This window comes from Wyeomyia smithii, chromosome 2 (assembly GCF_029784165.1).
Source record: "Wyeomyia smithii strain HCP4-BCI-WySm-NY-G18 chromosome 2, ASM2978416v1, whole genome shotgun sequence".
Taxonomy (NCBI): Eukaryota; Metazoa; Arthropoda; class Insecta; order Diptera; family Culicidae; genus Wyeomyia; species Wyeomyia smithii.
Window position 1 is genome coordinate 84,186,073 of NC_073695.1, and position 25,414 is coordinate 84,211,486.

Here is a 25,414-nt window from a genome sequence, read left to right on the forward strand (position 1 = left end):
AAGATGGTCAGAATCAAAGTCAGCATGTGTGATCAAATCACTACACACATGACTTTGATCTGTTAGCACCAAATCAATTGTTGAAGGGTTTCTTACAGAAGAAAAGCATGTAGGACTATTCGGAGACAAAATAGAATAGTATCCTGAAGAACAATCATTGAATAAAATTTTTCCATTGGAATTACTTTGAGAATTATTCCATGAACGATGTTTAGCGTTAAAATCGCCGATTATGAAAAATTTCGAACGATTTCTGGTGAGTTTTTGTAAATCACCTTTAAAATAATTTTTGAGCTCGCGTGTGCATTGAAATGGTAAATATGCTGCGGCAATAAATAAAATCCCAAGTTCAGTTTGAACTTCAATTCCCAAAGTTTCAATAACTTTCGTCTCAAGATGGGGAAGAGCACGATGTTTGATTCGGCGATGAATAACAATTGCAACTCCACCGCCGGAACCCTGAATCCTATCATATCTATGAACCACGTAATTGGGATCATATTTTAATTTTATGTTAGGTTTTAAAAATGTTTCAGTAATAATTGCAATATGCACATTATTTACTGTTAAAAAATTAAAAAGCTCATTCTCATTGGCCTTTAATGAGCGAGCATTCCAATTAAATATTTTAATTGTTTTATTTAAAATCATTGCTAAATTTGAAATTAGAAACAATTTTAATAGTAAAATTTGTGCCTATTTGAATGGCATCAAACATTGATTTTCCCTGCAACATGGCGTTCATAAGATCGAACATTGCCTGTTGCAAAAAAGAAAGTTTACCTGCCGTAATAGGCCCCAGGCAGTTGACATTAGAAAAAATATTTTCGGTAGCAATATTAGCTGGAGTGATAGGTGTACAATTATTTTCTAGCGTGTTTTGCTTACCCATATTAACGGTCATTTTCGAACTACCAACACTAGGCGGTATAATGTTCGAACTACCTGTAACCTGTGCATAAGTTAAACGGGTATGCAAAGGAGTAGGTAAACTATGCGTCACTGGTACGCTTGGAGAATTTTGTTTTGAAGTTGGTTTTAATTGAGAAATTGAATTTTGTTTACCTTGCCTTGCCTTAACAATTGCTAAACGGACTGGGCATTGATAAAAATTTGACATATGGTTGCCGTTACAATTCGCACAGCGAAAATTTTTACTCTCTTTCACAGGACATGTGTCCTTTTTGTGAGAAGAGTCTCCACAATTAAGACATTTTTGGTCCATGTTACAGAATTTGGAACCATGGCCATAGCGTTGGCAAGTACGGCATTGGGTGATATGCTTTTCACCTCCGCCATACTTCCTATAAATTTCCCACTTTACACGCACATTATACAAAGCATGTGCTTTTTCAAAAAATTTTAAGTTGGTAACCTCATTGCGGTTAAAATGAATTAAATAATTAACAAGGGAAATTCCAGTTCTCTGACTGTTTTCGCCTCGTGATTTTTGTTTCATTAGAATTACTTGGGTAGGGGCTATGCCAAGTAATTCTGTTAAAGTAAGTTTGATCTCATCAACGGTTTGATCGTTGGTGAGACCTTTCAAGACAACCTTGAACGGCTTGGCGTTCTTGGTGTCATATGTAAAAAATTTGTACATCTTGTCAGTTAAATACTGGACAAGACGATCACGACCCTTTACTGAGTCGGCTAATAAGCGGCATTCACCTCTACGGCCAATTTGATAGGTAACTTTAACGTCAGAAACAAACGTTGAAAGTTCCTTTTTGAATATATTAAATTCAGAAGAAATAGTTACCACAAGAGGTGGAACTTTCTCCTTTTTTAAAGATTTTATATTTTGTATAGTTTCATTATTAACAACTTCCATTTCACCAGCTTCTTGCTCAGGCAAAATATCAAAAGGATTGTCACTACAGACACTCGAAGTGTCAGAAAGAGATGCCTCTCTTTTCCTCCCCGCAGCGATGCGAGGTTTCTTTTTCCGTCCAGCCATTTCAGGTGATACGAAAAAAGTTAAAACAAATGTTAAATTCAAAAGTAGGTAGTCTTGAGAAAGACTGATGGGAAATAACTTTCAGGTAGTCTTTAAAAGACACACTGACAAAACACAAACTTTGAAGCTATAGGCAGTCAAAGACCAGTCCACAAGCAACCGAAAAAACGTCTGACCTGTAGGACAGTTCAAGACGCACTGAAATATTTTTTCTAATTTTCAATATACCAGATAGCTTCTTTCAGCAATGTTGTGGAAAATTAAAAAAAAAACAATTGCTTAATACTACGATGTCCTTTCTGTACGTTGGACACGACAAAGAAGTCACCATTTGTGATTCTCCACACAAACTTATTATTTATCATTAATACTTAAGCTACTATAATAAAGCAAAATGAAATCACTGGAGAAATAAAGAGTGCTCCACATTAAATTGCATCACGGAAAACGCTGTATTACCCATTGGGTATTTTGTCTGAAAATTTGGGTTAAAGTAGTTGGAGTGTATTGTTTACACTGTATTTTCATCACTATCAGTTTTCCAAAAATTGTAAAAATTTCATTACCCGAAAAGTAACACCACGAATTGATTTTTCGCTAGCACCTGGAAAATCGTCAACGCTCTCAGCGGGACATGGGAAAACAATTCGGAATCGTGCAGTCAACGGTGAATCGTGTGATTAATGGATGTTCTGTTAGTGATCAGGATCAAGGTTGTTAAACGATAACCCTAAGACAAGACGAGACAGCTGGCTTCTTATTTTTCTTTTAGTAACGGCCGTCATCCCCGTCGAAATTTTTTGGAACGTTCCATACCGTTGATGCCAGAATGATTATTTTTAACAACTTCTGCAGGTCAATGAAAATAAAACAAATTAAAACTGCAAGATAAATACGAATAATACTCAATTTTTATTTATTATTTTATGTTCAATAAAGCATACTTCTACTATCAAATTTTTTCTTCCTAAGTTTCTTGGACTTCAACCGAAATAGTAAAAAACGATTAATCAATGCATTTTTAAAGTTATAACAGTGAAATACATTACTCGATAATATCATGTACCTTGCATACTTTTGCATCATTATTTATGAACAATTATAATAGTTAAATTATGACTCTCCAGCATCACTGCTTTACAGTGAAAAGTAACCTCGTTGTATTTTCTACGTGACGATTGCGTTATCGGATTCAGCCAATCAGCAGCCGGTTCAAATTGGTTGCATGTAACGGTGACCAGCTGTCGCGTCTTGTTTTAGCGATAACCTATCGTAAACGTCGATGACGATACTGTCTGTTATCGTTATCGACGATGACGTTAACGTCTTCAGACTTTAGCGTCATTACCAAGGACGATAGCTATTAGACGGTATCGAATCAATAACGTCTGATAATCGAACTCACCATTTGATTTCACTTTAGCTGCTGTCTTGGATAGCAACACAAACAAAACAGCATTTGGTCCAATAGCAACGGATCGGCTCGTTGCTATTACATTGCCAAACTTATGAACTCGATGCCACCCGAGCATTTTCACTTCGATGGGCTGTTTTTTTCCAACAGCAAATAGCAACGCTCGGTGCGTTTATTTTGTTGATTTCAAGCCAGTTTTAGCAACCGAAATTCAGCCACCCGTGCACTTGCTTTACCATAGCAAAAGACGTTAGTAAGGTGATAACGTCTGGTGGATATCGTCATCACCGATAACGTTCATGTTTGAAGACGCTATCGTCATTGTCAATAACGATAGCAGACGTTACCGGTATCGGCGATGACGATTATCGATGATAATCTATCGTACTAACAACCCTGATCAGGATTACAAGCGTGTTGTAAAAGCGTTTACGCGGAATCCCAATGCTTCAGTATGGGATGTGCCCAAAAAATTGAATCTGTCCAAGTCTTTCGTTCAGAGAGCCAAGGACCGGGAGGGACTGCATATGTGCATAAAGGCTCCAAATTGTGACGAACGGCAAAATACGGTGGGAGAGTCGCGGGCCCGGAAACTGTATTCCCATATGCTGATGGATGATGAGACTTACGTGAAGACGGACTTCCGGCAGCTTCCAAGGCTACTGTTCTTCACTGCCCACCATAAGCTTGATGTTCCGGAGACAATAAGGAAGCAGAAACTTTCAAAGTTTACCAAGAAATACCTGGTTCGGCAAACGATTCGCTCAAGTGGCAAGTGGAGTGCGCCGTTCGTGATAACCGAGACTGTAAACGGGTAGATCTATTTCAAGCAACGTCTACAGAAGCGTCTGCTTCCTCTGTCCAAGCAATACGAGGAACCTACGTTTCGAATTTTGTTTTGGAGTGCTACTAAGCCAACGGGGTCACCTTTCTTCCTGGACGTGAACCACCCCAACGCACCGATGCTAAGGCCTACCAAAAAATACTGGAAAGCAGGCGCTACGAAAATATCCCAAGGAGGTCAAATCTGAAGAAAACATGAAGAAAAAGTGGGTTTCCGTACAGAAAAAGCTGCAGCCAGATATCGTACAAAACCTGAGCGTACGGTTTTGGAATTAAAGTTGAATCAAATAAATATGCCAAAAGCTTACTAATGGGTTATATTTTATTGTCTAGAAGTTTGAAAAGAATCGGTCAACTAACTAGGTAATCTTCTACAGTATTTTTTTCGTGATGCAATTTTATGTGGGACACCCTTTAGGATATTCAAAATTTCGAAAAATATAGTCCAGCAGGTGGGACACGGACCCACAAATTCTAATTTCCAGTCAGATGCGTTTACGTTACACCACTGCAGGATGCATAATTCGGTTTTTTACCTTCCGTAAGTACGTATTCTTCGTAGGGATAGAACTTTTTTTTCAGAAAAAAAAAAATTTTTTTTCTCGTAAAATAAGGTAAAATCGTCTTGCCCATGGCTCCCCTAGAAAATTTTTTGAATGTACCAATATGTCTAACATCCATAATTTATTCGATAAAATAGGTAAATTGAACATAAATTTGAAAAGTTGTCCATTTTTTATTTAGAAATTTCTCAACCTAAAAAATATGAAGAAACAAACCCGGAGGTCAAGCTTCTCCCCTATCTTGCCATGCTTTTATCAGCAGTATTTTTCAGCAATACATAAACAGCCGAGCAGCGATATGACGCCAATTAGCGTTCCAGTGTGGTAAATTATAAAGCAAACACAGTGGTCTGCTTGGTCATATGAGATCATGATACTTCCACAGCATTGACTCTTCAACTTAGACGCCTAACTTTCAAATCTCGTCACGTTCATTTACGTGAGCAGTTTTACAAGCTCGCTAAGCTTCAGTTCCTCCATTTAAGAGCTATGACGAAATAAAAACATTCGCACAGTTTTGTTTTAAGTCAAGATGTATTCTCATGTGGCTATCCATCGGTTTGTGTTGTAAACATTTACACTCCATCACGGGATACAACTAATATAAACCCTATTCCCATATCTTTGCAGGTCAATTATCATGTCCGATAAGCAGCAGAACGGTTCCGATGCGGTCGACAAGGCCACGGTAGAAGTAGCACAAATGGCATTGGAAGACACCGGTAAGGCAGTCCCAGCTGGTGACGCGAAAGGTGCGGTATCGAAATCAGTCGATAACAATACTGCTTCTAAAAAGGAAGATAATGGAACTGCCAGTGCTGCCGCCCCCGTTTCGACAGCCGCGTTTAAAGAACAATTCAAGGCGTTCTCGAAGTTTGGGGATACCAAATCGGATGGCAAACATTTGACCCTGTCCCAAAGCGACAAGTGGATGAAGCAAGCAAAGGTGAGCTGCGAGTTGTTTGATGGTGACGAAAAACGAACCGCTCAACTCGATTAAACAATAGATCAACTGATCATTAAAAAAAATATTCCCTGTATAATTAACAGGTTATAGATAAGAAGATTTCCACAACCGATACCGGTATCCACTTCAAGAAGCTAAAATCGATGAAACTTACATTCGAAGACTACAATAAATTCCTGGAAGATCTAGCGAAGACCAAAAAGGTGGAGCTGGAAGAAATTAAAAGTAAAATGGCGAATTGCGGAGCGCCAGGTGTTCATAATGCTACTGTACGTGGTGTAATCCTTAATTTATTCCCATTGATCATCAATTCATTTCTTTTTCCGTAGCCCGGGAAAGCTGCCGAAACAGTGGCCAGGCTAACTGACACATCTCGATACACTGGATCGCACAAGCAGCGTTTCGACGAAAGTGGCAAGGGCAAGGGGATTGCGGGACGCAAGGATATGTCGGATAATTCCGGATATGTTCCTGGTTATGGCCACAAAAACACCTATGATAAGACACATTAGGGTATCTGCCACCTCAAAATCTTCCCTACTTTGAATGATATTGTGCAAAGCAAAACTGAATCAAAATCGTATATTGTCTTCAAGATATTTAGCAATCATGCTGCATTGTTTTAAGCTTAAGTTTCGACGAATAAAACGTTGAGTTTGCTTTGTTTATTATACCTACTTTCTAAAGGTTGTTACACATATAGCTAATATTGTTTCATATTGAGTATTTTTTCGCGGAGATGAGTCTAGTCGTTACATATGCAATAGGCAAAAATTTACGTGCTTAGTATCCTTGTGAACTTGCATTTTGAACATCTCTAAAATTTTTGCACCCAAGACATTTTTCTATCCAGAGAGTAAGAGTATATACAGTTCATTGTGAATGATTACAAACTAAATAAAAATAGATTAAGAACCCCAACAAACGAGAACACAAATTTATTCGTATTTTTCCTCTACATGATATTTCCCAACCAAACAACATACGAGCATCAATTTTTTGGATCACATTCAGTTCCCAACATATTTGGTTTAATTAAAATGACGTTAACCTAATCTTAATCGCTAACCACAACCTTCAACACATGAAAAACATCACCATCGTCGTTGTGACTAAGAAACAGGAACTTATCTATTTTGTAGCTGTCCCCTAGATATGTCCCCTGTTCATCATAATTATTCGAACATACATCTATGTTCAAATTCTGCAATACATGCCGTGTTTGCATAGGAAGTTCCTCAATGGTTTCCGTGTAGCTTTTAAATATTTCAAACATGTAGGTGCGGAAGATTGAGAAGACCTTGGCACAGTTGGTGCTGATCGCTACAAACTTTTGTTACATTATTGAAATTGAGTGTACCTCTCAAACCTTTTTAATAAAAAATTGCTTTCTTTCGCAGTAAAGAGTACAATACGCCATTAGTGCTCCAAATTACGCGAACAAATTAACAATGAACCAATCACGTGCGAGCATACCTAGCACAGACGACATGTATGGATATAAACCAGCTACTGGGACATTCTCCATATTAGAATCAATAAAAAAATTAACAAAATCTCCCCATCCCAATAGCAAAATTAATATTTGCTTCCATAAACTTAGATTCATTTGATGTCTCGAAGGTGAAGGTTTTTCGAAAAGCTTGAAACAACAACCCTCTTCAAAAACAACTTGCTAATCTGCTGTTAGAGTCTAATAGGAACTGATGTCTTGATAGAAAACATGCTGGTAGAGGCAACAGTAAAGTACAGGTAAAGCAGGGAACCGCTGGACTCTCACCATCTATCATTGCAGCGGTATACGGTTTCTATTCGTGTGCAATCAAAGAAAAACTGCAATGTTGCTGCTGATGGTGATTAACAGTTTATATCATGGACATTGCTGAAAAACCATAAAGTACTCAACAAGAATTGAACATTTTTGCAATGATTATAAGTTATAGTTTGTTTTTATTTTTCTCCATTTTTGATGTTTATCACGATGACATATGAGCCGTTGCGGAACAGAGTGGTCTAAAGACCTCTTTTTGCGAAAATGAGTTTTTTGCATGAACCGCATCTACTCAAGAAGCTGAAGTTGAGAAATTAAGGAAATTTCGAAAAGTCGAACTTTAAAGCTGATTAATACCACGTTGAAATTTCGTCCGAAACCGAATGGCCATTCGGTTTCGGAACAGAGTGGTCTATGTACATAAACGGGTGTAATACTATCATGCAATACGTAACATGTAGCATATTACATGTGATAAGTAACATGTCACTTGTTTTGTACATGTTACACGTAATGTAACACGAAATATGTAACATGTGAAATATTATGTAATATGTAACATGTTCTGTTACATGTAATGTTACACGTGACATCTTACATGTGACATGTTATACTTATCATATAACATGTGACACTAGCCATTTTATACGAATTACCGTCTTTTTCTTTGCCAGGTTTGTGTACATATTCCACTCTGTTTCGAAACACAAGCTCTTTTATCGTTTACTCTATTTGGATAATACTGCTTTTACCTACAACCTGATATGAAGATTGTCGAATTTCAACACCTTTTCTGGGAACGATTTTGATTTCCAAAAGTAGCAACTTTTACTAATTTGGTTTAAGCCCAAGCCTTTTTAAATAATTTGCTCTGAGATTCTTGCTGTCTTAATTTGTTATTTGTGGAAAACAGTCTACCCAAGGATGGACCAACCGGTTTATGGATACCGGCCCTGGCGTTAAACTTTGTATGTTTGAATCATTTTTTTCAGTTGACTCAGGAGTTTTGTCATCATTTACCTTTTGACTACGCTGATCAAGAGAAATTCTTTGGTATATTTCGGATGCTGTAGGGAATGGAATATCCATTAGATTGATTGTAGGAAACAAAACCTTTAACTCAGAGTAGATATATGGTCCACTAAGCGTTACAAAATGTGCTTCACGCTCGTTATCAGAAATTTTATTTGTTATGAAAAAAAAAATCCAGCCTCTCTACCTAATGTGAGAAGGAAGTACCATTTCTTAAAGGTTCTATTATTGTAGAAAATTGGGAAATGGTTTTGAAACTTAAAATATAAATCCAAAAAAATATACAAAAAACAGAAAGTTCACTGAAGGCAATAATAATCTTCTTTTCGCACTGATATGTGAATTATATTATATGTAATAGTTATAATGGGTAAAGCACAATGTGTATAATCTGAAGAAAAAATCACAATTAGCCGAAAAGGTTATAAAAGGAAAAGAAAAAACGACTCACCGAATGCTTACTAGGCAAGAGGGTATTTTGTAACGTCTATTGTATAGTTTTATTTTCTTTACGTCTTTGGTCAAATTATTTCCCTAAATCTGCATATGCCGGTATGCTAACCAGCCGGTCCTCGGGGTCAATCGATGTGGTTCTGGATCAGCGTTGCCAAACCTCCAGTTTTTCCTGGATATCTCCAGTTTTTTTGAAGATCGTCAGCGAAACAGCTGAATTTTGAATATTCCAGTTTTTTGAAAATTGTTCCAGTTTTATCCAGTTTTCTGTTCATCACCACATTTTTTGAACTCATTCCCATTACATGTATGGTCTTTTCAGTATTTTGTGCATTCATGCGCCTCGGTTGTAGGATTTCATTCGAAATGAACTCAATCTCAAGTACTCCAGTGACTATAATCTCCATGTGTAAACAATTTTCTTTCAGCCTTTTTGGTTCCATGCAATAATACGGTGCAGCATTTTTGAACCGAAAATCAAATAAATTTATGTAAAAGCTTCAAATTTATATATCCAGTTTTCTCCAGTTTTTTATTTTGAATTCTTTAAGCTTTTTATAAAAAAAGGTTGGCATCGCTGTTCTGGATACTATTGACGATTATCGTCGTCACCACTTTTATGTTTTTACATATAACGAAGCCCTTTCGGAAAAAGAGTCAAACTTCTGGTCTCAGATGACAGGCAAAGTAGAGCAGGAACGACCAAAATTGGAAAAAGCACAGATCTAACTGGTTGTTTTAGGCAATTTAAGAGTAACGAAAGTCGATACTTGTAAACAGTTTCAATTGTGTGTGTTTCTCTGGTCAGTTTTAGAATAAAAATATGATCAAGAGGAAGTCTATAATGTAGAGTTCAACGAAAAGCAAGGGTAGGCGAGGGGCTTGAGAATAAATCCATTTTAATTTCCTTTGACATCGAATGGTCGTGATTCTACTAAGACTCCAACCTTTGATTACCCGCTTGTTAAAGCCGGGTGGTCTTGGCTACGCAACTCCCACGTACAGTTTACAACTTTAGGTCATCGGCAGAAATAGAAATGGCCCAAGATTACTTCCATGGGGAACATCGAACCAAGCGGGAAAAGATGAGGAATTGTTGACGACGATTTTAACGGCCGTTGTTAAACTTTTTGGCATAACACCGTGCGGATCCGGTGTTACATATTGTACATGGTTCTGAGTCAGCAAACGATGAACTATCAGCTTAAACAGCTAGGGAGTATCACTCAATGCAGCTATACCTCAATAATTCGAGACGATTCGCTTACAACCTTTTTGGAGCCCGGGAACACATACAACGAGTCTTTCTGGCAAGTACGGATCAGCCTAGAAGTGTGGCTAGTAGTGTTGCTAGTGTACAAGTAAAGAATGCGTGCCGAGGGAAGAATGGGTCTGCAGACCCGTCGGAAGCAGAAGCAGCCAAAACGAAATCCAAAACAAGCTGAATCTGTGAAACCGAGAGCTCGAAAGCTTTATGACAAACTTCTGACCAAAAAAATGAGGTGTGTTATCATAGGTGACGAAACCTACATAAAACTGGACTATAAGACTCTGCCAGCATCGCAATTTTATACATCACCGAAGGGAAAGGATGTCCCTGGACCAGTGAAAGCCATTTACACCGAAAAATTCGGCAAGAAGTTAATGGTTTGGCAGGCCATTTGTGAATGTGGGAAAATATCGTCCATTCATTACGAATGACACAATGAATGGTAAAATTTACGTGAAAGAGTGTTTGCAGAAAAGGTTGTTACCCATGGTTAAGCAGCATAACAATCCTCCAATCTTTTGGCCCGATCTTACTTCCTGCCATTACTCTAAGGATGCACTAGGGTGGTATAAAACAAATAATGTCACATGTGTCCCAAAGGAGATGAGTCCTCCAAACTGCCCTGAAATTCGCCCTATTGAAACTTTTTGGGCTTTGACCAAGACAAAGCTGAGGAAATATGTCAAACAAGCGGACAATGTTGAAACATTTAAAAAAGATTGACCTAAAGTGGTAAAAATTGTCGGAGAACACACTGTGCAAAAGCTTATGAGTAGTGTTAAGAGAAAAGTTAGAGAACTCGCGTATCCTACGAAAAATAATCCCTACTTGAATTGAAACTGGAAAGAAAACACTTATTATCTATATTTCAGAATAAAATGACCCGAAAAATCCTGTATTTTTTGTTTTATTCAAGAAAGAAGATGTATTTATAATTTTCGGAACAGTCTATAGCTCGCTCTTTAGCAGCCAGCATGTACTTTGTTCCCTTTGAGAGCCGTAAAGGCCTCCTTAACAGCTCTACTGTCCACACCTATTATATTAATGTCGTCCGCGGAGCCCAAAAGCATATGAGACTGGTGTCTGAAGTATGGTGCCGCTCCTCTAAAGCTATGTTGAACAGCAAGTTCGAGAGCCCGTCACCTTGCTTCAGACCATTTACCATCACAAACGCTCCTGAAAATTTGCCCGCTGTCCTGACGCTTGATGTGAAACCGTCAAGCGTCGCACGTGACAGTTTAATTAGTGTTGTTGGAAAACCATGTTCAAGCATAATTTGCCACAGCTCGTTGCGTTTAACTGTATCCTACACCGCCTTAAGGTCTACAAATAGATGATGTGTCTGCAAGTTGCGTTCTCGGAACTTGTCGAGGATTTGTCTCAAGATAAACATCTGATCCGTTGTAGATTGCCCCGCCCGAAAACCACATTGGTTATACAACAAAGGCATCCTGCAACGGCCTCAGTCGCTGGAACAGGATGCAGGAGAGAATTTTATAAGCGGAATTGAGGAGAGTTATGCCTCGATAATTACTACAGTCGAGTCTATGTCCCTTCTTGTAGATAGGGCATATGAGTTCTTCCAACCAGTCCGTAGGTAGTTGTTCCTCAGACTATACCCTTAGGATAATCTGGTTAATTGCACTACATAGCCGCTCGCTCCCAACTTTGAAAAGTTCGGTCTTCCCAACGGCTTTATGCTTCACCTCGTCCAACGTTAGTGGGTCCACAGTTTGTCCGTCCTCCCCAATTTCTATCCTGTTCCCCTCGACGATTCTCCTACCTTCCTCACCGTTCAACACCACTTCAAAATGTTGCTTTCAACACCTGACCACCTCCGAATTATCGGTAATCAGTTTTCCCTCTCGGTCATTACACATGGCAGGTACAGGCACGGTCCGGTGCCTGATTCCGTTAATCGTTCTATAGAATCTTCTCGTGTCGTGTCTGGTGAAGCAATCCTCCACCACCGCGAGGACGCGATCGTAGTGCTCACGTTCCTTACGGTGCGCTGAAGCCTGTTTTCTTCCGCATCTGATACGTTGAACGATTAACTGCCACTAACTTGTTCGCTGACCGCATCATGGATCGTTCAGGTCCACTGCAGCTGGTTCACCGATCCGTCTATCAACTTCCCGAGTATGTTCCTCGCCACTATCGATTGAAATACATTGGACAGCCGGGCGCGAATCTTACCTACCACGAGATAGTGATCCGGGTGTACTTCCGATAGTTCTGACGTACCAAATGGGTACTACAAATCATCATTCCCCTAGCCGCGGTGAAGTGCTCTAATCTCAAACCGTTGTCGTTGGTGGTAGAGTAAAGGCTTTCTCTACCCAAAACGGGACGAAAGAACTCCTCTCGCCCGACTTGTGCGTTCATATCTCCGCTGACGATATTTACGGCCATCAAAAAGAGAAAGGGCAACATACGTCTGAAAAAGCAGACTGGAGGGCCTCTACTACAGAACCAAGTTTTCTGACTGGGCCCAACAGCAACAAAATAACCGAACGATGGAAGTAGCCATTCAGTAGCGCCAGGCAAGATTGGTCGCGGTTGCAGGTTTCATGACAGTTGGTTTCTCAAATAGTTGACGGCATCTAACCGGACCGGGCCAGAAACTGAACGCATGGATGATTTAGATGTCATCTATCTAGAGATGATGAGCCCTGAGAAATATGGTTTCATAGAAGCAACGTTCTGAAGCCAGAACCCATATTCAGATTTGTGGTTACTTTCCCTTTTGGGAAAAATTATGAAATTGGAATTTGTATTCAAGTTATATTTGTACCAGGCCTTAGACGCGCCTATGGTTTTGCACTGGGAGTGGGTTGTATGTTTGGGTTGGGTTGTTTCGAACCCACCGTGGTTCCATAGTATTACATGTAATTTTGGGTCATGAAAAGACGGCGTCTTTTCATAGGCCTGATTTGAGCATAGTCGCTTACCGAACCACTCGTCATCTATTATAGTCGTGCACCCGAAGCCAAGATATCTGCATATGCTTCTAGGTACGTGACCGTTTTGCGATGGTGTCTTTAAAAGGCTTGTTGAAATTATTTAATTCTTAATATACAAATTTTTACCGCCCTTTGTCAGTTTACATTTCTTCAAACTCAATGAACATGATCGAAAACGAAAATTCAGGAATTAGGTTGAGAAGAAAAAAGTTATTTATAGACTACTCATGTACACCGTACATAACTAATTTCTTTTTTATTGTTTACTACTATATTATTTACAATTAAATTCATCAAATGAATTACGCTATTAAAAATTTATACAAATATCACATTTCTAATGTGGATATTTTATATAAGTCTTGACGATTTTCATTGTAAAATTTCTATATTTGTTCGGAATCAACCTTATATCATTAAGTCCCCATTCATTCATATTTTGTAGACTGGAACGAATCAACAAAACAAAGAAGTAGTTATTGCCTGGAACCTAACTTAGCTAAATTAAGCTTGTGCTTGAAGCAATTCGTGTACGTTTTGCTAGAAGCTATGACCGTCCTCACCATCACATGGCCTTTGCATGAATAACATTCCGTCATGCTTAAGTATTCGGGTTGCTCAACTTTTAAATATAAGTTAATTTGTTCCAAAATAGTTGCAAAATTAAGTATAATCCATAACCACATATTCATGGTTTTCAAACTTGGATTAGGCGAACATTGTAGTGTGGAAATATAATATACAGGTCGATAATGATAATGTTGGACGTCGTCTATGTTGCAGTTATAAAAACAAAAATAACAAACGAGTTAATCCACATCTACATCGAAAGCTATCTAAAGAAGCGTAATATTAGACCTCTACTGACCCCGGTTTCACGCTATTTCCTCTTTTTATCAGCAAGATAATATCAATTTGATATTTTTTAAAGTTATTCCTCATGTCTGTCCGATTTTACTAAACTAGAAACTAATACCAAACCATTATTGAACTAAAAGGAACTATCGAGCAACTGAACCTAACGTTAACTATAGCAATCTGTGTGGCGAAGTGCAACAAAGAGAAGCTTCGAAGCAATTAATATTAATGTTAACATTTGTATGGTTTATTTGGCGGTTTAGATGTTTTGAGCATATGAACATCTTCTGGTTTATTTTAGCTGCTGCAGTAAGAGAAAATTATTGCGAGTTGCAGTTTGCAACATTTCGAGTGTGACTGTGGTTCATAGACTATGACAGATACATTTGATCAATGGCTTGTTGAGGTTGCGCGCGCGCATTTGGGTTTATTCGGTCACCGGTCACTTTTGTACGTAACGATAATAGAAAAAATATATAAAACCAACAGCCCGATCATATACAACTATCAAATCGTTTGCTGGTGGCTATTCTATGCTTCTGGCATGGTGGTAAAAATTGAAACCCGTAAAAGCGTAACAATTGTGCGTTGCTGAAGTGAATAACAATGTAACAGACATTTTCGAGTTCCTCAAAATATTTCCGTTGCAATCAGTAAGCGTCGCATTAGAAAAGTTAATTGATAAATAAATAAGGAACAGTGAAAAATTGACGCAAACGATTTGGATCACTTTACCGCATTTGCTACGCTCTTATGGTTATCGAAAGTTTATAGCTACCATTTCCAGCAATTACATTCGAAAATAGCAGTTTGGGAAAGTACTCATTTTGTAAACTTCAAGCCTAAACAATTTTTTATTACAAATATTGCGGCGTACCATTAAAATACGTGTTTCAAAAATGTGAGTCACTTTTTTTCTTAAGTTTTGATTCAGAAAAGTACATCTCATAATAAGTCACTAGTACCACCCTGAAATAAGGAGCTGTTTACTTTCTACGCCTGTTTTCATTTTAGGTATAGGATATACCGCGAGTAACAAAAATATTAAAATAAGTACTGCTTAAAAATCCCACAAAAGCTATTATCAGCATGGCCAAAATATATCGAATGGACCTCATTCACACTACTATTGCATTAACAGTGCCTGTTTCCTTCTGTTTTACCCTATCAACTAATCACATAAATTAGTTCACAGCTATCTAAATTGTATATCGGTAACGTCTGGAGAGATTTCAGTTTTGGGGCAATATTTTCCGCCATAGCTAAACCTATTTAATCGCACTTTTACAGCTGCCGCTATAGAAAAGAACACCATCCTCATCATAAGGAAAACATCCTTACTAGCAGTCTCTATCTCGCATGATCATGGCAAAGTCTTTTCGTTACCGCAGCTGGGTAGCTTTCGACAGGAACCTGCTAGGCTTTCGATATCATCCAACAAGTACTGTTTGTCGTCCGCCTTCGAAGATGCTTTGGTCAGCAGTTTGGTGTCGAAACAAGGCTAAAAAGAAACAAACATTCAAAAGTTATGCAAATCGTTATCGGAACTTTGCTATCACTCATACCGTTTCGCACACATTCATATTGCAGCAGTTCTCAATCGTAATCTCACACTGAGTTGCTGGTCGCGACGTCATCTGTGTATGGTTAGTCACCTTGAAACGCTTGGTAATGCGTGGCCTTCCTTGCTCTATGAACCTCCGCACGATGCAAAGAATAACCGCCAGAATGATCAGGGAAACCGCAAAAGCCAACGACGTGTACACGACGGTGCGGTTGAAGGAGTTTTTACAGTACGTAACCTGAGGTTCGGCAAGGATACCAGAGCTGACGATACTGGAAGAAAGGGATTATGATTTATCTTTCCATATAAACTTATGTTATTAAGTCAATTTAAAAATTTAGTTGATTTATTTCGGTCTGTTCGCACGTCAACCAATTCATTATCTAATTACGCAAAAAATATAAAATAAACCTACCCTTCACAGTACGGTTGTAGCTCCGAGTTTCCGGTATCGAGCGAACAAAATCGCTTCGGGATCTCGCAACGCTTTCCCGTGTACTCCGCGCTGCAGCGGCACTCCACTAGCATGGTTTCGTTATTGAGCACGCATTTACCGTCATTGAGACAATAATTGTTGCATGTGTACTCCTCACAACGTTCCCCTCTGTAACCAACGCTACATTTGCACTTCGGCTGCTCGCCTTCCACCAGGCATTCACCATTGTAGCAGTAGTCTGGGGTGCAGATTGCCGTTTCACACCGGGTGCCACTGAAATTTTCCGAACAGACACAGGATGTTTCGCCTGACGTACTGAGCGAGCAGCGGCCATTGTTTAGGCAGTATCCGTCGCATTTATTGCGGTCACACCGTTCTCCTTCGAATTCCGTGTTGCATTCGCACACTGGTCGACTGTCCACTCCGACGATACATTTACCGTGAACGCAGAAGTTGTTACATATAGGAATTTCACAATAGTTACCATGGTACTCCGACAGACATATGCAACTATTGGTGTTTTGATTCAAAATGCCATTATTTAAACAAACGATTTTCTCCGGTTTTGGCTCAATTGGCTTTTCGGTTAGCAACGCTTCACCAACCGATTCGCGTCTTACATTTTCAACGATTTTGGAAATCACGTCCTTGCATCGAGGATTGTTTTTGTGGAATTCCAACAGCAAACTTGATCTTATTATAATGGCCGATGGACGATTTCCCTTATAAATAACCCTAGTCTGTGCGGGATTAGTTTTGGACGTTTCATGCACTTCATTGTCTTCCTGATCAACCCAGTATAAAAACTGACTATCTAACGAGACATGCGTTGGCACTTTATCGTACCCTTTTAAGAATGTTTGCGGGTTTTCCATATCTAAATCAGCACTTTCAATGCTGAATACTCGACCATATTTCTTCTCCACCCAGTAAATGCGATTTTTGTAGTGATCAATGGAGATACCCTTCGGCTGGTACACATCCTGTTGGTAGGATTTAAGCCGCGAGCCATTCATTGTTGACTGATCAATGCTAGATGTTTTTAGAAAGCTATTAGTCCAGTAAAGATGCCTCCGACACTCATCAACTATCAATGAAGCAAGTTCGTGGTCATCCTCAACCTTCGCAACTAACTTGATTAGGGCTTGACTCTCATTTGCACTTGTCGTTTTCACTTTATCAACGTCTACCGAATAAACCGAACGCGTTCCTCGCTCAGTCCAGTAAAGCTTACGCTCTAGATGGTCAAAGGTCAAACCCGTAATGTACGCGGTTTCGTCCATCTTTGGCAGTAATTTGACGACCTTGTGATACTCTTCGAGTGGATCAGCATCCATTGCAAACAGGCGAAAGTTGGGATCCTTAAGATCACTGAAGTATATCACGTTCTTTACTTCGTCGTAAGCGAACGCGGAAATATGCTGGAACTGGTGTCCCCCGGAAGAAATTTGAGTCCAGTTTTTGTCGAAGAAGAAAATTCCGCTGTCGGTCGTAATCATTGCTTCTGCAAAGAAAAGAACACGAAATCCAATTAAAATGGGTATGCACAAGAGACTAGTGCGTTTCGTGAATAGTTAGTTGAGATATACAAAAATTCCAATTCATTTTTCTATTAATCCTACCGTAAAGTTTCTTGCGATTTGTTAGATACGTGTGTCGAAATTGCTATTTTTAGTAGCTGAAATAAATTATTCGTTTTATAATATTAGCAGACAGGCAATTTAAATTATATAAAAAAGACGCATAAACAGAAACGATCAAATAATGATAACAAACTCCACTTAAAATTATGCTCTCTAAAAAAATAAATCTATATACTCTATAAGTATTGGGAAACAAAGGCCAAAATACAGTAACACAGCTCAGCTCGGACCTGATTATCCGGATTATCGAAAAAAGCGGACGGTTCTTTCTTGAGCAGCAGAAAGCGGGTGATGGCAAATATTAGTCGCTTATAATAGCGCATGCCATCGAATTAAATTTCTCATTTGTTTATTGGCCGGCAAAGCGGATGGTTTTTTCAGGAGCAGCTGAAAGCCGGTAGTGGCAAATACTGGTCGCTTATAAAAGCGCATGCCATCGAATTGAACTTCTCATTTGTTCATTGTCCGGCAAAACGGACTGTTATTTCTGGAGCAGCAGAAAGCGGGTGGTAGCAAATATGTCACTTATAAAAGCGCATGCCATCGAATTGAATTTCTCATTTGCTTATTGGCCGGCAAAGCGGACATGTGGATTTTTTTTATATGAGTTTGTAATGATTTATTTATGTACTAAAATATCTATTCAGAATGAGTATTGTGTGTTCTGCCACAAATGGTGACATTTCAACACTATTATTTATATTTGTACGCTTTTTAGTATTATTGAATGTTATTAGCTTTCGCAGTTAAGATAATGTAATTGTAGGAAAATTATTAAACCTACTTGTCAAGAGAAAAAAAGGAATAAAAGGAATAAAACGAAACTTACAATAAACTTTAAAAATAAATTAAAACTATTTTACTGACTATAAAGTGAGCTAATCGTTGCAATTGAGGATTGCAACGATTTTTGTCGGAATTTGTTGATAATTTGGCTTGACATATTTTCTAATATTTCTACATTAGTGAGCCTATGTAGCTCGTTCGTGCTAAACCAGGGAGGACGCTTCAAAATCATTTTCAAAAGTTTATTCTGAATCTTTTGAAGTGTCTTCTTCCTGGTTGCACAACAACTTGTCCAGATGGGAACTGCATATAACATTGCTGGTCTAAATATTTGTTTGTAAATTAACAGTTTATTCTTGAGACAAAGTCTAGAATTCCTGTTGATAAGAGGATATAAACATTTGATATACTTATTGCACTTTGACTGGATATTTTCAATGTGCTCCTTGAAAGTAAGATTCTTATCATAGATTAGCCCTAAGTATTTAACTTGATCAGACCAATTTAAGACCACACCGTTCATCTTAATAACGTGGTTATGGGTGGGTTTGAGAAATGAAACTCTTGGCTTATGAGGAAAAATAATTAACTGTGTTTTTGAAGCATTAGGGGAAATCTTCCATTTTTGTAAGTATGAAGAAAATATATCTAAACTTTTTTGAAGCCGACTGCATATAACACGAAGGCTTTTTCCTTTTGCGGAAATGCTTGTATCGTCACAAAACAGAGATTTCTCACAACCTGGTGGTAAATCAGGAAGATCAGAAGTAAAAATGTTATATAAGATTGGGCCCAAGATACTCCCCTGAGGCACACCAGCTCTAACAGGCAATCTATTAGATTTACCATTTAGATAGTTAACCTGGAGAGTGCGGTCAGTTAAATAACTTTGTATCATTTTTGTGAGGTAAAGCGGAAAACTGAAATTTGACATTTTAGCTATTAAACCTTTATGTCAAACACTGTCGAATGCCTTTTCTATATCTAGAAGAGCAGCTCCAGTCGAATAGCCTTCAGATTTATTCGTTCGAATCATATTTGTTACTTTAAGTAACTGATGAGTAGTGGAATGCCCATGGCGAAAACCAAACTGCTCATTTGCAAAAATTGAGTTCTCATTAATATGTGTTAACATTCTATTAAGAATTATTCTTTCAAAAAGTTTGCTAATAGAGGAAAGTAAACTAATAGATCGATAACTTGATGCCTCAGCTGGATTCTTTTCGGGTTTTAAAATTGGAGTGACTTTGGCATTTTTCCATTTCGTAGGAAAATGTGCTAGGGCAAAGCATCTGTTAAAAATTTTTACCAAGAAATTTAAAGAGTTTTCGGGAAGTCTTTTGATGAGGATATAGAAAATCCCATCATCACCTGGTGCTTTCATGTTTTTGAATTTTTTTGAGAATGGTTCGCACCTCATTCAAGTTTGTCTCCAATACCTCTTCGGAAAGGTATTCTTGGGTGGTGATCTGAACATACTTTTGGTTTACTTCATTTTCAATAGGACTTACTACGTTCAAATTGGAGTTATGAACACTCTCAAACTGCTGAGCAAGTTTTTGAGATTTTTGTTCATTCGTTAGAAGGACATGTGGATGTTGCATCAGATTAGACCAAGTGATGCTGTTATCATGCCGAGAAGAGTGAATTTGAAGTTTATTCCTTTGTGAATTCAAAATTGTGTGGAAATATTGAAAACTTCGGAATTAGCAAAGTAGTTAATTTCAAACTCGTTTTTCTCGAAATGATGAAAAATTCACTGAATGATCTAACACCGGCCATATAATCTAACAACACTCTGTGCAGCAGTGGTGGTCAACCTTCATGGCTCCGAAATTACTTTTGCTAAGTACAAAGAGCTCTGCAGTCCTTTAAAGTCCAAACAAGTTTGGTAATACGAGACTGTATTCGTTAGTCTCATATCTATCTGCACGTTTAATTTGTTTTATGTCTTGGTCTTAATTTGCGGAAGGTTGAAAATCCGTTCCATAGAGGCATTCTAGAACGAATTTAAACCAAGGCCTTCACGGGCAGTTCCTGGATGAACATTGATCTGCAGTTGGGACCTGCTGCTGTACAGGAATAACCATGCTTAGTTTCTGTAAGTTTACATTTAATGTGCATACTACCATCCGCTGCTGAGAGTGCGAAGAGTGGTAGTTTCTCTGGCGAATAAACGCGCCCAATTTGACAGAGTATCCGTCAAATGAAACTCTTGTAAGCAGGTCAACCGCACACGCAAGATCGGTGTAATGAATTGCTCAGTGATCGTCTGGGAATTGCATTTCTGTTATCATCGTCCTCGGGTGGGGCAAAAATAGTGAAAAATCGAATGTTCAGCAGAATACGCACTAGGGTGGTAATGGAAATGTAATTTTTGCTTAAAAGTTTCGTTTTGCCGAAAAAAAGGCTCCCTGCCAAATTCCAGCTCAACCGGACTTTGCGAACATGTGTGTCAAAAATTTGAGATTTGGTGTTATCTCGAAAAGAAATTTTTTTTCGAAAAATTCGAATTTCTAAGACTTAGAAAATTATCGTGATTGTAACCAATGCAGTCTATGGGAAAATTTTGACCTTCGAATTTCGCTTAGAAGTAGGACTTGAAAGTTTCGTCTTCTCGGGAAGAGTAACCATGCAAAATAATTTCAGGTCAATCGGACTTTGTGAACATGTGCCTCGAACCGGTCAAAGTTTCACGGAAAATACCGCTGAAAGACAATTTTTAAAAAAAATTGACTTCTTGAAAATAAGAAATTTCTGAGAAAAGGAAGAGTTTCAGAGAGTCGATTTTTTTTTCAAAAAAACTTCTCACCCAACCAACGTTTGCGGTGAAAGAATGGACTTTTTTCAGGTGGTGATGAAAAAAACTAAGACAGATAATTGAGTTGGATAAATTTTCCCTTAATGGTAATTATATTATCTTATTCGTGAAAAAAATACTACGTCCTTTCCAGCGGCCTTCCGGCAGTTAACCGGAACATTCGCCATGGCGGACGAAAACATGCGTGTATGCATGTTTTTAAACTCTTACTTTGTTTTTCTATTAATTCCTGCTCCGATTTTGCGATAAAATTGTTGGAATAGATCTTGCCCTTCAAGTTTGCCGAGAAATTCTCGATGGGATGCAGCTGGGAGACGTTGGGCGGATTCGCCGACTTCGGTAGCTCCATCTCCTTCAACGATCGCTTCGAGTAGTAAGCCGGCGCCAAATCTGGCCAGAACACTGTGTCTTCGCTCTTATGGTATTTCTTGATAAACGACGCAACTTCTGGCAGGCACTTCATACTATAAATTTCCCCGTTCACGGCCAGCCCGGAGCGAAAGAAAAGCGGCTTTGACATTTCCTTCTCACTGAATTGTCAGCCACAGCAGCACCTTTTTGGGGAACTTGATGTGTGAAATAAATTTCACCTCGGAGCTCACTTCCTTCGTGGGAGAAGTGAAATACGAAGTACGCTGCCAGTAGTTGCCATCCAGGGCGAGATAGGTCTCGTCGTCCATCACCACTGTCGCTGTCGCTGCGTCATCGCCTGCAGCTCCGAGATTAGTGGACGGGACTGCCGCTTCCTGACATGTATGTCCATGTTCTCCAGATACCTTTTCACTGTTTTACCGCATGCACCAACCTCCGGGCCAAGTGCACGCAGCGATTTAGCCACTTTTAACTCGGTCTTCCTCTTCAGCATTTTTGATAACTCATGGGTTACAATGACTGATGCTGCATGAGTAGTTTCGTCAGTGCGATTAAAGGTAAACCCATGAAAAATCGGCAATTTTGTCCATTTTTTTACCGCAAACGTTAGTAACTAAGAAGCTAATGAAAAAAGCTTCCTCTTCAACTGAGAAAAAAGCATTTGTTTATCCTTCGCATGCGATTGTGTGTGAAAATGAACGATGCGACTGAAATGCCCTTCTACTAAATGTTGATAGCTAGATGAGAAAATGTGAGCAAAAATAAGGAGAATACATGAAACCTGCAATAGACTACTGGACGATCCGTATAAGATATATATTATTTAACACCATTAACAACAATATCTAAATTTTCAAATCAGAATGTAGGTTTTTTTCTTTGAAAGTTTTTATTTGATACGGTGTTATACATTTTTTAAGGTTTCCAATCACACAATAGTGTAAATTTCTGGATGAAAAAAACAAGCCTTTAGCAAAAATATGCGTAAAACAGCAGAAAGTTTATTGAAGAAGTTTTAAAAATGCTTTACCACTGAAATATTGAATTAAATCGTGATATATTTTGGACGCAATGAAACCATATACTTTTCTTACACAGACCATGAGCTGTAGCATGCACGCTGCCGAAGTCACGTATGCCGCAGCTAAATCCAAAGATGTCTTGAGTCGCATACCGTGACTGCGGGTAATTCCGCGCAGTACATTTTCCCGCGCACTCGTCTTAAAAAACTATTTTCCAACAGTAAGTTTCACTAAAACACAACTAATTTGTTTGTTTTACCATGTGCATGGAATAGCCTGCTATGATAATACAAAAATTAGGTATGTTTTAGTAAAATTTGCTGTTGAAAAACAGTTTTTTGAGATGAGTGCGCGGAAAAATGTGCTGCGCGGAATTACCCGCAGTCACGGTATAAGCTCGCAGATAACTAGCTTTCGCAAGTCCGCTTTAATAACATCAAAAATCAATAATCAACAAAATATTCACGGGATTCCCGAAAAATGCAAATAAGAATTCCTGATTCCTGAATAGTGATGCTGATGATAAATATGCAAACATTCAAACAAGTGGCTATAGCAGCAGCAGCAGTAGCGATGTTATAGAAATTAGAATCAGTTTCCGTGCTGCTATCAGTGGTGAGGGCATAACATTCAGAATATTATATAAACTCAATAACGTCAACATTTGTGTTTTTTTTTTCGCCGAACGCTCAAGTCGCAATTTATTTTAAGGCTGAAAATTTAAACTGACGCTTTTTTCGTTACGTGCAATCAAAGTTTGCACTTTCTGAGGTGTGCGGATCATCAGAGGTACTTTCATTTCCGATAATGAACATGTCGAAATGCAGTGTATTCAGAATAAAAAACCAGAATTGCAGTTTCAATGGAAAATTCTAGCTTTTCTAAACTTCTATACCAGTGGAACCCGTCAGAAATTTAACACTGTCTGGTTTCGAAAACATCCATAATTAAACACTACACTCCGATTTCGACACATGACCTTTTGTTATTTGCACAGACTTCGCAATCAACTGTTAGTTGTACAAGACAGTAATGCTTGCCAATGCTATATAAGTTGAACATCACAACGCATATTTTTGTTCATGTTTTGCCGGTATATAAGATATAAACGAAAAATGGCAACGTAAGATCATTTGTGCGAAGCTCCGACTAATTCGCTAAACCGATTTTTTCTGCATCGTGGCACAATTGGAGAATTGCTTTTGCTGTGCTCGTGCGTGACATAATGTTTATTTTTTGGCCAAAAGAAACTAGACGATTGCGTAAGCTGCGGAGACCACGTAGGTTTGATAATCGATAGAGGAAACGAATTGATATTAGAAAAAATTGGCAAACTGGCGCTGTTGACTCATGCAACAAAATAGATAAACTAAACTTCCATATGTGAATTGCAAATCGTGACAATGTTTGCTTATCAGTCAACGCAAAAACGTAATTTCATTGCTGATTAGATAGGGAATGAATCTTTGCAGTTAGTGGATACAATAAAGTTGACCACACAGCATGCATTTCAAGACGTTTTCGGTCCTTTTCATTATCAAGGTTACATGAAAAAAAAGTGCTCACAAACGCATGTCATGAACGATTGTCTGCATAATTGCTTAATGGAAACGTGAGAAAAAAATATTGCCGGCTTCATAGTTTCGCACATGATTTCCGTCGGGCAGTCAATAAAATTCTGTATTAAACCTCTACTAGCTTCCGCGTAGCGCTGGTTTCACCTGCACTAGTGCTCAGTTCCTAAATCCGTTATTTATAAAGAAATATGTAACAAAATGTGCAGACACTGGTGTTCTCGTAGCACCTGTAGAATCGTTCATTGCTGCTTTTAATACTCGATCAAGCGTTCGGTCAGTGTCCGCCGTGCTGGAATAAACCAGCAGTGCTAAATGCCGTTCGAAAGTGAATCGTGCTCTGCTATTGGAGATTGTATCTTGAAAATGTAAAACGTAAATACTACTTGACAGCATTTCAAGCATTAACGAGACAGTATGTTAATCATAGTAAGAAATTGTATATTTCCGTATTAGTAAAATCAGTACAATCTGGTAGAAGTTTTTAGAACGCGTGTGCACATTTTGATTAAAATACTCGATGGCCACCACGCGCCAAACACTTCACGTTTGGATGCATTCTGCGATTGGCGTTAGTTTTTCAAGTATTTATACACACAACGTGCAAACCCGCTTTAATTTGACGTAGAACGTAAAAGACGAATAAAAACACACGTAAAAAACACCCTGTGTACCTTCGTTCTCGCGTAACCTCCCGTTGCCAATCACGTTAGTTTCACTACAAAAGAAGTTCAAACGAAGGTCCATAATTTTTCAGTCTGTTTGAGGATAGAGTCTTGAGGCTGTTGTTTATCATTCGAATAACCAAGAATCGAAACACCAATTACCATCAAGCATTTATGAATTCTAATTGCAATTGATATTATCGTATATTATTATTACGCATCCTATGCAGACACTCAAATAGTACAATTTAAAAGTAAAAATTACGATTCATCATTTTTGTTACTTATATTACATTGGATTTATCATTGGACATTGACTAAAAATCTTAAGTCTACTACAACGTTTGCTATAAACAAGGTGGCCGGCGTATTTCCAATTTCAAAGTCTAGGTTTTCCAGGTTACTATTTTCCATAGTTTTAAAACGCAAAGATAAGC

General features: G+C 38.4%; 2 protein-coding genes across 2 annotated transcripts in view; one reads left to right on the plus strand and one right to left on the minus strand.

Moving 5' to 3' along the window:
* Window positions 1-5,191: 5,191 nt before the first annotated feature.
* On the plus strand, window positions 5,192-6,728 carry LOC129723703 (tubulin polymerization-promoting protein homolog). The gene is made up of 4 exons (XM_055678073.1): window positions 5,192-5,338; window positions 5,411-5,726; window positions 5,831-6,016; window positions 6,077-6,728. The coding sequence occupies exons 1-4, from the start codon at window positions 5,313-5,315 to the stop codon at window positions 6,257-6,259; spliced, it is 711 nt and encodes a 236-aa protein (XP_055534048.1). The 5' UTR covers window positions 5,192-5,312; the 3' UTR covers window positions 6,260-6,728.
* A 7,658-nt stretch (window positions 6,729-14,386) lies between these two features.
* The window catches only part of LOC129721993 (protein cueball), a 30,128-nt gene continuing 19,100 nt past the window's right edge, over window positions 14,387-25,414 (minus strand). The window contains exons 2-4 of the mRNA XM_055675147.1: window positions 16,074-17,598; window positions 15,660-15,930; window positions 14,387-15,595 (exon numbers count right to left, since the gene is read on the minus strand). Of these exons, the coding sequence (XP_055531122.1) occupies window positions 15,458-15,595; window positions 15,660-15,930; window positions 16,074-17,598 (1,934 nt within the window). The 3' untranslated portion in view covers window positions 14,387-15,457. The remainder of the gene's footprint in view (window positions 15,596-15,659; window positions 15,931-16,073; window positions 17,599-25,414) is intronic.

Coding starts and splice junctions, on each gene's coding strand:
- LOC129723703 (XM_055678073.1), top strand. CDS start 5,313: ATGTATTCTCATGTGGCTATCCATCG. Junction 5,727..5,830: donor AGTGGATGAAGCAAGCAAAG/GTGAGCTGCGAG, acceptor TATAATTAACAG/GTTATAGATAAGAAGATTTC. Junction 6,017..6,076: donor CAGGTGTTCATAATGCTACT/GTACGTGGTGTA, acceptor CTTTTTCCGTAG/CCCGGGAAAGCTGCCGAAAC.